Source organism: Tenebrio molitor, chromosome 2, assembly GCF_963966145.1.
Source record: "Tenebrio molitor chromosome 2, icTenMoli1.1, whole genome shotgun sequence".
Lineage (NCBI taxonomy): Eukaryota > Metazoa > Arthropoda > Insecta > Coleoptera > Tenebrionidae > Tenebrio > Tenebrio molitor.
Window position 1 is genome coordinate 8,527,197 of NC_091047.1, and position 15,186 is coordinate 8,542,382.

General features: G+C 34.5%; 3 protein-coding genes across 15 annotated transcripts in view; 1 reads left to right on the forward strand and 2 right to left on the reverse strand.

The window, feature by feature from the left end:
* The window catches only part of LOC138125035 (uncharacterized), a 27,947-nt gene extending 15,814 nt beyond the window's left edge, over positions 1 to 12,133 (reverse strand). The window contains exons 1-3 of the mRNA XM_069040265.1: positions 11,761 to 12,133; positions 11,296 to 11,431; positions 9,250 to 11,240 (exon numbers count right to left, since the gene is read on the reverse strand). Coding sequence (XP_068896366.1) covers positions 9,250 to 11,240; positions 11,296 to 11,431; positions 11,761 to 11,872 — 2,239 coding nt within the window. The 5' untranslated portion in view covers positions 11,873 to 12,133. The remainder of the gene's footprint in view (positions 1 to 9,249; positions 11,241 to 11,295; positions 11,432 to 11,760) is intronic.
* Positions 1 to 15,186, forward strand: part of didum (dilute class unconventional myosin) — a 140,405-nt gene that overhangs the window by 8,188 nt on the left and 117,031 nt on the right. The window lies entirely within an intron of this gene.
* Positions 12,900 to 15,186, reverse strand: part of Hr3 (Hormone receptor 3) — an 85,741-nt gene continuing 83,454 nt past the window's right edge. For 11 of the 13 annotated variants that reach the window (XM_069040287.1, XM_069040288.1, XM_069040291.1 and 8 more), the window contains one exon: positions 12,900 to 14,794. The gene's annotated coding sequence lies outside the window, so the exon portion shown is untranslated. Of the gene's footprint in view, positions 15,084 to 15,186 lie in introns of all 13 variants that reach the window. The other 2 variants (XM_069040284.1, XM_069040283.1) reach the window with 2 other exon arrangements.

The window sequence follows — 15,186 nt, forward strand, 5'->3', positions numbered from 1 at the left end:
GATAAAGTAAACTAACTAAATCATTTGAAATTCCTAATTCAAATTTTAACAAATTCGTTTCTGAATCTGACATATTGAAAGTGAATAAATACGATTTAATTAAAAAACTTGTAGGTACATAATTACAAAATATACTTACAAAATCTATCCAAATTAAAACGTATTTACAGACGAATAATTATAAAATTACCATTGTTTAAACTAGTCATAGCATAGTCATAGCAACGCTTTGCAAGACGAGCTACATTAATAATTTATTAGTCTACCTAGCTTCTACCTTAAAATAATTCCTGATTTCTTAACATTTCCTAAATAATTTGTTATGAATGTTTGAAGAAAAAATAGTATACGTTATTCGGAGCAAAAATGGTTCTATGTGCTTTGGCTGCTTTGTCTGCCTCACTTGGTTCGGCCAAACAACCAGCTTCGGTATATAAAACTTCATTTTTGCTCCTAATAACATAATATATTGTACTATTAAATTTTGCTCTTGAATCTAATTCTACTACAATACTATTTTTACTATTTATTAAACTTTTTATTCATAAAATGAATATAGGCTTTTTCTGCTGCATGCTGCATCTACTTTTTTTCGTAAATAAATTATAAAGGTTACTCATTTTTGTTTTTTTTTATCACCTGTGGTCCTGCTTATTTTATATCTAAATGTTTTTAATTAAGTGAAATATGTACAGTCGTTGACCAAAATAAAATAGGACAAAGTAAATTTCGATTGTGTAATTCGATATTTTTGCGAAATCCATGTCTTAGGAAACAAAAGTGTCAAAAATAAAAAAACAATTCTGATAAGTGTCATCATTCGACAATATTTCAAAAACTCACAATCATTGAATTGAACAAAGTGACAGTGACGAGATGACAAGTGAATAAACACAACCTAACTTTTTGTAAATCAATCGTCAAGTCAAATCACGTTGTAATCTGAGACACATACGCCTCAGTTACACTACACAAATCTTTGAATTGTGAAACTGTCTAAGGTAACACTTTGTCCTATTTTATTTTGGTCAACGACTGTACTTCAGTGTTGTTTGACTTAAAATATAATTCATGTGTCACGTTATTATCCCTTTTCAATGATTTTAATTGGCTGAAATAGAGTAGTAAGAGGATATCACAGCGTTAAGGTTATGTATTTTGGTTCGTTTGTAATGATAACGACATTGCCAAATTTGTTAACTAAAAATGTTTATCTACAATCGTCTAAAAAGTAGGCACTTTTTGCATTGGAAATCGTTGTCAAAGTTGCCGTTTAATGAACTGACTGAACTGTGCAACAAAATTTTTATTGCACGTTTTTATTGCACATAACTGTCAGAATAAAATAAAACAATTTGTTGGAAATGTCACAATTTAAAAATTCTCAAATAAAATAGATAGTGGATAACATGTGGTAAGAGATACGTGTAAAAAGTTCCTTTATTGCACTCACATCCTTTAAAACACTCGCTCGTACCTTGCTGTTATTTTAAACTCGTTCTTGCAATAAAGGATAACTTTTTCCACTTATATCTTAAATAACTATTCTTCAAATTCTAAACTGAAGAAACACGAACCTATCGTTTAGGAAATATCGCTGATATAGAAAAACAAAACCACTGGCATCTGTTTATGAATTTAAATCTTCCTCATGTGTTCATTCATTACATTCTCTCATAATAATCGATGATATGACTCATGAAACCGGAGCAGCTCATTTAATTCGTCCTACAGACTCGTTGAATCTGTAGTTCAGTTTCACTTGTAGATATTATCGATGATAATAATCATACCATTATTGTTATACAGGGTTATTATTGATGTTTTTAACATCTAGTTGGCGTAGCGGCGCACCTAAATAAAGCACACAGGCACCTACGATGTTGATGTTAGAAACATTTATAATAACCCTGTATTATAGCAGGAAATATTTTTTTGGGTAAAGTATTTATCTGAGCAAAATCAAAAGCCCTTATCGTCTCATGTTGATTATGAAAGTAAGATACGGAATATCTCAAAAAAAAAATGGCAAAACATTTTACCAAGTAGAAAAAAAAAATAATTTTCAGGAATAATTCAACAGTGAAAGACTTGATACAATTTTTGTCTTAGCTTTATTTCAATCATAAAATATTTGCCATTAAGTATTTCAATCTAAGCAAGTGCAGTATACCTCTATATCAATATCAATAATGCAATCAAAGAAATTCCTTTTTTAAGAGGATTTCCCTTTCCATTCAACGTGGAAACGTTGCAAGCATTCGGAGCACTTTTTCAGATTCCGCAATATTATCGGAAATTTTTGTATTGTAAAACAAAAATATTATGTACCTCGTGCATTAACTAATACTCGTAGACTTTTAATAGTACATATATTGGTAAGGGAAATTAATTTAAATTTTTGAAACTTTTATCTTTCAGGATTCATCCCCACTTTGCATTGATACACATTCGTTCGTTGCATAAACAAATAACAAAATCATGCTTGTGGATGGAAATCCACCATTAGAAATAACAGTAAGCATTTAACAGGAGGTTTTGAATGAGGAATTTTAAAAGTTTGAATGAGATTATTATTAATAATTATTCATTTCTTGTGCAAATTTCGTTAGTAGTAGAACCATCAAATGTTGCGCTGAGTCATAATTAACATGTGGTTCTGTTTATAATATGTATTTTGTAATTTATTTTTGTATTAGTGTTTTTTAAACCCCAATAAAGTTGATTATCATGCTGTAATCAGTTGAGAACTTTTCCACATGCAGATTAATTTGTTAAATATAATAGAAAAAGTTACCTTTAGCATCTTCCACAATAATAATAGTGCTGCCAACGGAAGAAGAAATGTAAAGTACAATAAAGAATATCACAGACTGATTGAACACTTTCATTTTATAGCTCGAACGCGTCAAAAGCACAACAAATATCACGATGCCGATAGGACTGCCATTACGTAAGGTTTAGGTACTATTATTTAACACTGTTTAATTAACATAACTTCAAGATTTACGACTAAGACAATTAAGAATGTAATTTTAATTTGACCATGTCTCAATAGAACCTTCTTGTTCCCAAGGTGCGATATACATACGAAATTAACATACAAAACAGAAATTGTGAAATTTTTTTCTTTCTTCTCAATAAATTACAACAAGAGAACCACCGGTCGGTCGGTCGGTCTTAATACAGTAAACAAACCGAAAACTGCAAATAAGAAATCTCCAACAGCAACAAGCACCAACAACTGGGAATTTGTGGTAGGATCTCTACGAATATATGCATTCCACCCAAGGATACGTTTTGCGATTTGTGAATGACGGTTTTTTGTTCTGCTGCCCCCCTTTTACGGAGTGGGAGAGGAGCTGCATCGCTGTCTTCTGTGGGAATCCGGAAACCGGAGTTTTTAGGCGCCCACCCATCGGTTTTATGGACCATTGGCTTTTTTTACTCTCGCCTATTGTCCGTTGTTGTTGATGCTACGATACGGAACTATATTTTAACACCACAATCGAAAGTATTGTTGCTTTGTTGAATAATTGCGTGCTCGGTGACGTCGAAATCGATGCAAGAGGCGCAGAGCTCGCAGGACTATCGCACTTGCATCCAGCACGCTTTAATTTCCTTCCTTTAATTATTCCCGATGGTAAAACAGATGTAATTCTCGGCAATATGTAAATTTTTGATTAACTGTAAAGATTGAATAATAACGAGAACGCATGATTCATGGCAGAAATTAAAGTTGATAATTTATGTAATAGAAGACCACGATAATGGGTTTACATAAGGAATTCCATCATTTTAAAATTATAATTTAACAATGGTGATGTAAATAATTGCAATAATTTTGCGCGGTGAGCTTAGTGGAAATTGGATGCCTATCCTTGTTAGCGTCGCTCTTATAAAACGGATTTTTTAAATTGTATTTCATAATGTTGAAAGATTTTGCGTGTAGGTACAGACGACAAATCCTTGAAATTTACTCGAAATAATTAAACGCAAAAAAAAAGATTTACTAACGAATGCAGAGCTTCTGGAATTGTGAGTTAGGTTACAAAATTTCATATTCTAACAAGATACGCAATACGATAAATATGTAGTTCTCTCATTACTAAATGCGTATCATTTATCAAAAATACACAGAATCAGTTAGGGATGTTTTGATGTTTCGTTTAAATTACTTTACAACCATTTTAAATTTTCTTTGTTAACACGAAGAGAATAATTGGACACGTTTTTATCAAGAAATCGTTTTGAAACTGATAATCGTTTTGTTTTTAATGTGTACCTATATCCTGTTGAACATTTTGATTATTTATGCTTCATTATTTGCTATTAGTCTTTTTATATTTTATTATATTCATTACACAGTCATAGTACAATGGCGATGGTATTATTTAACAGGTCATAAAAGAAAGGAAATACGGCATGATACACCATGAAAAGTTATTTTTTAATCATCATTAATTAAACAACGATAAACTATATAAAGTATCTTGATGGCTTCACCTACGTCTTACGTACATACAGAGTGAGTCAGAAAACTTTAAAATATATTTTACATAGAACAATTGCGTATAAGGCTTAATTAGACAGTTACTTTCAAACACACTAACAAACTCCTAACATTTATTTAATTGCATGTAAAAAGTCAAAATATTGTGTTGATGTTTGTTTATTAGTATTGTAAACAATTTAGAAAATATAACTTCAGAAATTAAGACCTTAATTATTAAAATATGTTGAAAATTATTGAAGCTTTTTGAACTTGTTCAAATCGTCAATTTTCACAGTTGCAAAGAAGTGGGCCAAGAGAGTTGTTTTGTTATTCCATGATGACTAACTTCCTAGAAAAAAATTATTTCCTCATCGAAGGGTTCTTTTTAGAACATAACCATTTTTACATTGTATGTTCAGCGAAATAAAAAACTCAGTGTATATGAATGTATGTATGTATGTATCTATCTATGTATGTATGAGGTGTTCATTTAAATTTCTGGTCGAAGTTGGCGTTGAAGAGTGGATTGTGAACGCACCACTCGTGTAAAAACGTAAGATTTAAACAGCTGATCCGTAATCCGTAGTGCGTTCACAATCGACTCTTCAACGCCAACTTTGACCGGAAATTTAATTGAACACCCGATACATATCTCTTATCCGCTTTTAACTCAAAAATTACCAAACAAACCATTAACCATTCACCACCCTGGGAAAGGACTGAGTAATAAGGAAAAAAATGAATTTTTGTAGTTGCTTAGCAACAACGTGTGTACAAACAAGTAGGGTTCATCGATCTAAATTTGTGACACTGACAGTTTACTGCAATTAAGTAGATATATTTACATGTTTTTATTGGTTATAGTTGCGTTTTATATGAATTTATATTATCTGATTTCGTGTTCACACATTATGTTCCCATTTGACGTTTTACGTATTTGACACACTTTGATGGCGTTCTAACCTCGGTTAAATTTTCTAACAAAGAAATTGGTCAGAAGATTCAAAGCAATATTTTTAAAATCAAACTAAAATGAAGACCAAGATCAAAATTAAATCCATCGGGACCAGTCGGGTCAGCAGCTAGTTATAACATACGTATTAAAATAATTACTTAAGAGTTTTATTCATAAATAATTCAAAGCAAAGCAACAATGGTACATTTTAATATAATTAATTTAAAACAAATTCTGCACATACTCGTATTTCTCGGCTCTAATTAATTTTTTTCATCAAGTCTTGATGGCAGCGTTGTTTTATGTTTCATTTCAATTTTAGACTGTACAAACCATGTAAGAAATAATCAATACTGAAATCATAATTATGTACATACTCCACAAAGGTATCGTCTTAATAGCACCACTTTCAAGCTCGAAAGCAAAACACTAATACGAACGGCTATGCAACATAACCGCAAAAAAAAAAACAAATATTATAACCGATTCGTATGATTCAATCTACGAAAGGAGTTTTGTTTTTGTTTTTGGTGAGTGGTGTGATCAAAATAAACAATATGACCAAGTTTTATATTTTTTTCTATTTTGCGGATAGAATTAGTATATTAAAAAACAAGTTTCATAAGATCAGTCTTGAAGCGCGAATTCAAGTTTAAAAAACGAGTGGCGTAGTCACGAGTTATTTTAAAGAATGAGTGATTCAAGGTCTTATGAAACGAGTTTTAAACAAAAATGTTTCCTTTAGTTTATTTAGGGATTTTTGTGGCGGTTGGTAATGTCTTAATTTTAAAAGTAAAAATTTTATCTATAGTCTATTTTTTCCAGGTAGGCGGTTCCGCGCGCCGGTTGCAACGAAATGCGACCTACTTATTGGTTACTCTATTCCACTAACTCTTTTTTCATCCAAATTCTGTCACAAAACATGAATATGGAAGATAATCATGATAATCTTGCATATACGCCCCTTGAAATATGTGAACTTGCTAAAAATACGGTCAAATTTTTCCACTGGACTCTTCCTGTTCTTGATACATTTTTTAATTTAAACTGACATCATGGTAAGATAATTCCGCATCAAGCCAAGCCAACGTAAAAATTTTAACTGTTTAAAGCTCGAACGAGTATAGCGAGTGAGTAGCTTTAATAGTTGAGATTATTAATCGCCCATTAACAAAAGAGTTGATTACAACATTTTTTCGTTGACCGCAAACTTTTTTTTTTTGGTGACAAATTTTGAAATTAAAGCCAAATCAAAACCAATTTCATCTTTTTCCATGAAGATGAGACCTTATAAATACCTTCATTCTTTTTTTGTCCTCAGCGTAGGCCATTTTTAAATTTTTCAACACTTTCTATTCACTTTTCCACAAAGAGTGTCAGAAGACGTCAACTCCATTCACATTCAATTTCACGTAAAAATCACGGTTGCTACGGAAACCTAGTTACCTTTGAAAAATATGACATGCGAATTATAACCAAAAATGTCGGTTTTTGAAAAAGTTAATTTATGGAGCTATAAAATATAGAAAACCCTGCTGCACTACCTGCTGCAGTGTTGGTAAGTGCAAACAATGCATGTTCAAAATTTCATCAAAACGTCAAAATCGCAAAAATCGTTGATTAATGAAAAATAGTGTATTAATGAAGTCCATTAATACACTATAATTTAGACAAAAGAATTCATTAATATTGAAATTAACAAGCGGTCAACGGAAAAATTAATTTTTTTCACAGCTGGCTAAAATTATGCCACATAAATGTCACCAACCACCGCAAAATTCCCTACACCTAAAATTGTTATTTTTTTATTTATAAAATGGTATAAAGCGGCAAAATAGAAAAAACAGTATAAAAGACTCGTTGCAGAAGGTCCTTCATGCACTCATTTGTTCCTCAAGTGGCCGCCACGCGGCTCGTTTCGGAATTTCGAATTCGTGCTTGAATAGATAGATATACCTTCTGCAACTTGTATTTTAATATACTATTATTTTTGCGAAGGACCTAAATGGTTGCGTTTATCACTTATTTAAAAAGAAAAAATACAGGGTGATTCTGAAATAAGTTTGGAAAAAAAATGTGGAGTATCCTTGACACAAAATAATTCTGCGTAAATGACTTTTGGAGGTGAAATCAAAAGGATGGAAATTACCCTTTATCCTTGTATTTCCAACGCCTATGAATAGGGAAAATTTGTCCGAATTTGTTCACTTCATTAGCAACCATTGTTACATCAACTCCATAATAAAGTCGTAGGTGCAAGCACACTGCTTTGTAAATGTTTCTATGGAAATGATCGAGAGGAGTCAGCTTGCGTTTGTGACTGACGGGCACCTTTGGTTATTATTGTTGCTAAACTACCAAGATAATCAGGTAATCACCTTTAACTCAGCAGCGTACTAGCAATTTTGACCAAATTTTCAATCATTTGTATGTCGAAAACGAAAAAACTTTTCTAAGAAAAATTTTTTGTCAATGACTTCTTCTCATCATCCCCAATTACCGGTTTTTTTTCCAAACTTATTTCAGAATCACCCTGTATATGCAATTATTTTTTTTTTTATTTTTTTTTTTGTTATTAAATTAATTAATTATCAAATATCTATAAATATTAAAACTGTATTAAAATATTAAATCCGACACGATAAAGACCTGATAATTTAATTTTTGTATTCTTTTACATTCACAATTAATTGCCTATTACCATTCGTAACAAAAACTAATTTACTGCAGTGTCAAATAAAAGGTCGAACTGATGAAATAATTAAATTTACTTGGCCGCTTAGGCGAGATAACATTACTGATATGGTGAAGAATAAAAATCCATGCATAATTTCCATTGTTTCAACCACGTGATTTTTTTTGTACCGTCAACATAGTAATAAATAACTGTATTTAATTATCCTCAACAATCCGTTACCAACATTACAGTTTTTGACCGATCCAGATTTTTTCAAAATTTATATACCATTGTTCTTTGTGCGCTCTTTGGTAAAACTTTAACAAAAAAAACTGTATTTTTCAGCCAGTTTATTAATTTCAAAATATCAGTCAGTCCACAGGTCTCACTTGCTATTTGCAGAATTGTAGTTTTTCAAAATAAAAAACACTGCTGCATTCCTGCCGCACCTGATGAACTGTATTTAATAACACCGTCTGACCCGCATTTATTTATTTTCGTGACTTTTTTGTTAATTATACTTAATGTACAGGTATTTGGAGCAATTAAGCTCGCGACGCTCGACATGCCACATTACGTAATTCGAAAAATAGCTTCTTGCAAGAAGATGACTCACATAAAAAGTTTTTTCTTCAGTAAAATCTTAAACTGAAAGCGAGCATCCTGTTTACCGCGAGAAAACAAAAGAGCCGGATTGAGTAAAACGAAGAATTTGTCAGATTTCAAGGAAACAGATCGCAAACACCTGAATAATTGGTCAATTTGCTCGCGACGGTCGTAACTAGCCTTGGGGAGATCTTATCTGCCAAAAAGAGATCTATTTTTCGGAAATTTTTTTGCAAAATTTAAATTCTCAAACTCAACCGTGAATAATTGAATTATCACATTGCAAAATCGCATTGTTCACCAGTGACAGCGGCTCAAACCCCAGAAATGATGTACGAGGGTACGAGCAAAATAATTAGTTATGCATGTAAACAACAATAAGTGACCATTGTTGTAGCCACTAGTAACCTTCAGCCAATAGCTCCGTTGAGATTTTATCAAATGATGTAAGCGTGGTGCTGGTGTGTAAAACGAAAATAACCGTAATTTCAATTGAAACAAAAAAAACAGACTCACCTTCGTCCAATTCTGTGATTATCGATGTTATCGATTCACCGTGAGGACCTATGCTTTGAGTTACAATGGGTTTCGAGTGGGGGTCTTTAGGCTTGGAACTTCCTTTGATTGCGTTGTCGTAACCTCCACCATTAGGGTTGTTGGAATCCGGTTTGTACCCAGGCTTTTGATAGCTGTCACTAGGTATAGAAGGTTTTTGTTGATCATATCTGTCAACTTCTCCATTAAATAAGTATTCGTGCGTCGGTTTAGAAGGTCTGTCACGGTTGTAGCCATCGACGGGAGGATTGGGTCTGTGATTGTAGTCACTAGTGGGACGTGATGGTTTCTGATTGTAACCACTACTAGGAGGGTTTGGCCTGTCATAGTCGCTGTTAGGAGTACTTGGTTTGTTATTGTAGGTATTGTCAGGACGTGACGGTTTTTGGTTGTAGTCACTTGGCGGAGTCGGTCTGTCGTAATCAGGACGTTGAGGTTTTTGGTTGTAGTCACTGGGCGGATTCGGTCTGTCATATTCGGGACGCTGGGGCTTTTGGTTGTAACTACCTGATGGGTTTGGTCTGTCGTAGTTATTATTTGGACGTGACGGTTTTTGATTGTAGTCACTTGGTGGATTGGGTCTGTCGTAGTCACTGTTAGAACTTGGTCGGTGATTGTAGTTGTTAATTGGTCGAATTGGGTAACCAGTCGAGGGAGTGGGTCTGTCAGTGTAGCCACCGGAAGGATTTGGTCTCTCACTGTAGCTATTAGAAGGTTTCGGTCTGTCAATGTAGCCACTGAAAGGATTTGGTCTCTCGTTGTAGCTATTAGAAGGATTCGGTCTGTCACTGTAACCACTGGAAGGATTTGGTCTTTCGTTGTAGCTATTAGAAGGATTTGGTCTCTCGTTGTAGCTATTAGAAGGATTTGGTCTGTCACTGTAGCCACTGGAAGGATTTGGTCTGTCGTTGTAGCTACTAGAAGGATTGGGTCTATTGTAGTCACTGGGACGACTTGGTCTTTGGTTGTAGTCACCAGTGGGAGGAGTTGGTCTGTCGTAGTCACCACCAGGATTGGGTCTATGGTTATAATCAGGTTTTTGTCCGTAGTCAGTGTTTGGACGAACCGGTCTGTAATTATCACTCGGTCTGTTATACCCATCACCGGATGGATTGTAGTAGTGACCAGGATTTGGTCTGTGACCGTAGTCATCACTTGGTTTAGGTCTCCAATAGTCTTGTTCAGGTCTCGGTCTGTAGTAGTCATCAGTTTCCGGTCTGTAATAGTGCTGTTCAGGTCTAGGTATGTAGGAGGCGTATTTTTCGGGGATGGGTCGATGACCGTACGACACCAAATTGCTTCCGCCGGGCCTAGAGTCATAACGATCCGGATCTGGCCTCGAACTGTAGTCAGGTCGTTGTGGTCTCGAGCCGTAGTCGTCAGGGCTAGGTTTGTGAGGGGGTTTGTCGTAGGGATGATTCAACGCAGACGGACGGAACGGGGGTCTGGCGTAACTGTACGCACCATCCCCTATCAGTATGTCATGTATGGGGTGCAGGACCGGCTTCTGAGGCCCCGTGCTGATACTGACTACAGTCTGAACGTGCCCCACTTCATCTTGAGGTTTGCTGTAAGACGGTCTGGCAGTAGAGGCGGCACCGTAACCGCCATCAGAAGGCTTGCTTTGTGGTGGTGCGGGGTTGTACCCCGAACTGGGAGGTTTGTCGTATCCTCCGCTGCTAGGTTTGCTGGGGGGCGGCCCGTAATTAACACTGGAAGGCTTGTCGTAAGAGTTGGAGGAACCGTAACCGGTATTTTGAGGTTTATCTTGCCCTTGCGGTTTGTGGTTGCCGAAAGCCGGATTATTTTTGTCAATGACCAAAGTGCACCCCAATTTTTTAATGTAGAGATCAAAATCGGTGTCCGCTTTTGTTCCGATGGGTTTCAGGTCTGCCGTTTCTTTGACGGGGTCGTTGCTAAGCTCGCAGCTCGCGTTACCTTTGACTCCGATTCTGAAAGTGTATATTTGGTTGCCTACATCAACACACAGTGATAAGGTGTACTTACCCGAAGCTGAAAGATCTGCAAAATTCTTTCTCTTTCGTACAAAACAACTGACATTCTAGTACAGTTGTAACGTGTGACGTCTTATAAATGTCCTTAGGACTGTGCCGTTGGCCGATAGCTAAGCGCTCGTAACAATCTATAAAAGAAGTTTTGTCGCTCATTCGTAATTTTTTTTCCCGCATTAAGTTTTTTTAATTGACATGAACCTGATTCGCGACTTTACAGTTAGCTTAACGACTGGTTTATCTCGGAATTTATTTGACGCTCACGAAAAAATCCATTAAAGATAATTTATGACGATCAAAAGCAAATTCAGGAGCAGTAAGTAGAACAAATACGCGTTTTTGCAGATCGTGCAATTTTTAAAACACGATTCTGATCCGCATCTCGTTACGGTTTGCATAATGGAACGAAAATTTGAATTGCGGATTCGAAAAATTTGTGAAAATAAACGTTTTCTCTTACCGTTCTTGATGACTGTGAGCTGGTTGTCGATTGTTAAGGCCCTCAAAACTCCTAAAAGCGCGAGGCCGGAGGCCATGATGAAGAAAAAGTCGGTCTTAGTCCTCGCAAACATTTTGAAAACACAATCAATTTAATCGAGACATCACTCTTGACACGAAAGCCACGTTTAAAAGCTCGCGATGTGCATCACTAATTCGTTTAATCTATCACTTTCTTCTCTTGGTGCATCAATTATCTGTGCGTGCTGCTGCATCAAGATTTTGATACTGTGTATGCGAGGAGCTCGTGCAGACGAAGAAGAGGTAGCGGTGGAAGACGATGAAATGTATAAAGCCGGCTATCTCGACAATCTTTAAAGCGGTCTTCGGACTAATTTGCAGTGGAAAGAAAAGGACGAGACGCTGCTTCGCCTATAGATTTTTTATTGGCGAAGGTCAAATTTTACGGAGCTAATTAAAGTGCCTTGCGCCGCTAATGCACGCCCCAGGCCGCTGACTCCAAAAAAATTCTCACAATTTTTTTTCAATTATGCACTATTAGACGCAAAAACGTGACTAACAATATTTTTTGCCATGGCATTTTACGTCTTGGCAGACAATTTGCTTTTGTCCAGCAATTTACATAATGTTCCCCTTCGAATTAGACTAGTTTTAAATTTTTTTTCGTTGCAAAGAGGTCGTCTCCTGCATAGACAGGGTCGGCTGCAACCGGTTTGGGTGCATAACGATACCACCTTTCCAGTTGGAAATTATATGCGTTTAAGTGGTCGAGTGGTAGTTTCTGAGTTTTCCGTCTCTATCAAAACTCGGTTCCCAACGAGGTTTTTGACACTAAAAACAAAAGATCTCTTCCTGAGAAGATTCAATGTTATGAATAATACCAAGGTAACGTATATGATAGTACGCTCTGGTGATTTTCGTGTTTGTTTTCGTAATTGTGGAGGCATTTTGCAAGTACTCTTAATATTATGCTAGACATCTCGACTGTTGATCTTCTTGGGAACCTCCAACAATTGGTGAAAAATTCAAAGTGGCAATTATCATTTCGCGGAAATTCAAGTAAACGAACCCGCTAGTTTTTGTTCGCGAATTGAATGGGAGTGGGGGCGGCGAGGGAGAGAAAAATAAAAAAATTGTAAATACAAAAAAATATATATAATTTCTACTGGTGTCGCGAACAATTTATTACGTTTCGGTAATATTTTTGTTGTGAAATTGCACTTAGCTGAAGAAAACTATACAACTACAGAAAGAGATTAAGTGAGGAGAAAAATAAAATAACAAAAATATTAACAAACTGTAATAATTGTCAAGGACCAACAGAAATAAAATATATATAATATAAACAAAATGTTAGCAACATCTACACTAAAAAAATTTCACCAGCAGTATAAAGGATTCTAATAAATTAAGATAATGTACAGTTTGTAGCCCAAGGTACATGTTTTTTAAACATTTTAATTCAATATAATCATTTAACAATAGCTATACCAATACCCACTGCCAACCCTCATTTACAAAACTGGCTATTATTACGCAGGTGTAAATCGCAAATTGTGGTTAACTTTGGGTTAAATATCGGTGCAAAAATGGCGTAATGCGGAATGAATGATATGTATGAAAAATATTGTATTCTCAAATAAAATATTGTGGGAGATTGTAATTTCTTTATTTAACAAAAAGTTAACACAAAAAGGCAAATTACATTTCGTAAAGACGTTATCATGTATATAACACAGCCATGTCTTTATAGTAATCTCCGAAAAATAGTATTTCTAAAATTACATGGTTCGTTAGATACAAAAATAACCAATAGCCTCTCATTATAAAATCGATGTTAACCATTGTCAAAGGTGAAACTACATTAAACAATAAAATATAAAATCTTTATAATACAAGTCGATAAAAAGTTCATTTATGAAAGGAGAAGATGTGATGTTGGGTACTTTTTATAGCTACTACGGAGATTATTACGACTACATCATAAATAGTTTTACAACACTGGGTTGGACTAACGTTAAAATGCGATTTAACAATGGTTAACATGTACAAGCACTTTAAAAACTAACTTAAAAATTAGAACTATTCATCCTGGCATTTTAGACGGGAAATTACATAAACATGATCGGGTAAATTTAGACATTTATTTCCGAACGAGAGATATCAAGAGAGGCAAGTAGCTGCAGATCGAAGTTCTAGCTGTGTTCGTGTAATTTCCTTGCAAATCTAACAAATCTATAAAATCGTAAAAGCTGAAAAAAGTTTGTTATCACGATCGCGAATTTTCATTTTATTATGGAAAAAATATATGTTCGAATCCATAATAAAACAAAATGTGTAAAATAATAATCAGATATAGTTCTATTTCATAAATACTCTATATACTATTTCATATACTTTATACATATACATCTCTTTTATATATATTTTTATAAAACCATGTGTCACCAAGTAAAACTTAACTAAAAGGCAACAAGTTAAAAACCAGTAAAAACTCACGGTGTAAGCATACAGTCTTGTCTATAATGTTTTGTATTTTAGCTATTCCAACACTACCAACTAAAGTGATTTCAGTATACTTACGTAAATATATAAACGCAGTCTAACTATTTACTCCATTTTATACATAACTAAAATAGTTTTACTGCTTGATAACTTGTTGGTCATATATTATATATCAATAGTGTATAACTTTAATCTTACGTGTAATTAGCGTGTTACGTTAAGTGGCAGATTACGATACGTAAATATTTCATTTAAAAAACCGCAAAAAATATACCAAACAATTTTATCAGCACCTAGGATTCAGAACCATTTTATAACACACTGCATAGATATAATAACAAACAACAAACAATAAGTTGTACTTTGAAATCAGGGCCCGGCTTCTAGAGCTTTTGCAGTTTTTTAAATAATACTTAGAGATCTGCGGTTCTTTATTTCTATGTCACAACAATAAATTTTATCTCATTATAACGAAATTATACTTTATATTATTTATGTATTTAAGGCCGATACATTCAGTATGAAGGAATCTGCAACAAACAATTTCCGTAAAATCGTGATGCAAATTTTCAAACGTGGCAACGTCGCCTCGATATTCCATTTTTGTTTATTTATTTTTGAAAAACCGCAAAAGTTACCAGAGCTTACTGAATTAATAAAATATCACACACAGCTCAGGGCCAGCTTCTGACGACACATTCTCTCTTCAAACTAAAAAAGTGTACAACGCCCTCGTAAAATTCACAAATCCACAGCTATCGTAGAAAATTTATGAGCTCTTTGTTCCGATTGACGCTGGAACTGTACCAATTTATTAAACTGAAAATAACCAAACGGTAAATTTTGTAACCAAAGAAAATGTGTAAGTTGTGTCCACAAGCGTTTATCCTGACTTCACTCGAAGGAGTCGTGTTCTGGTTCA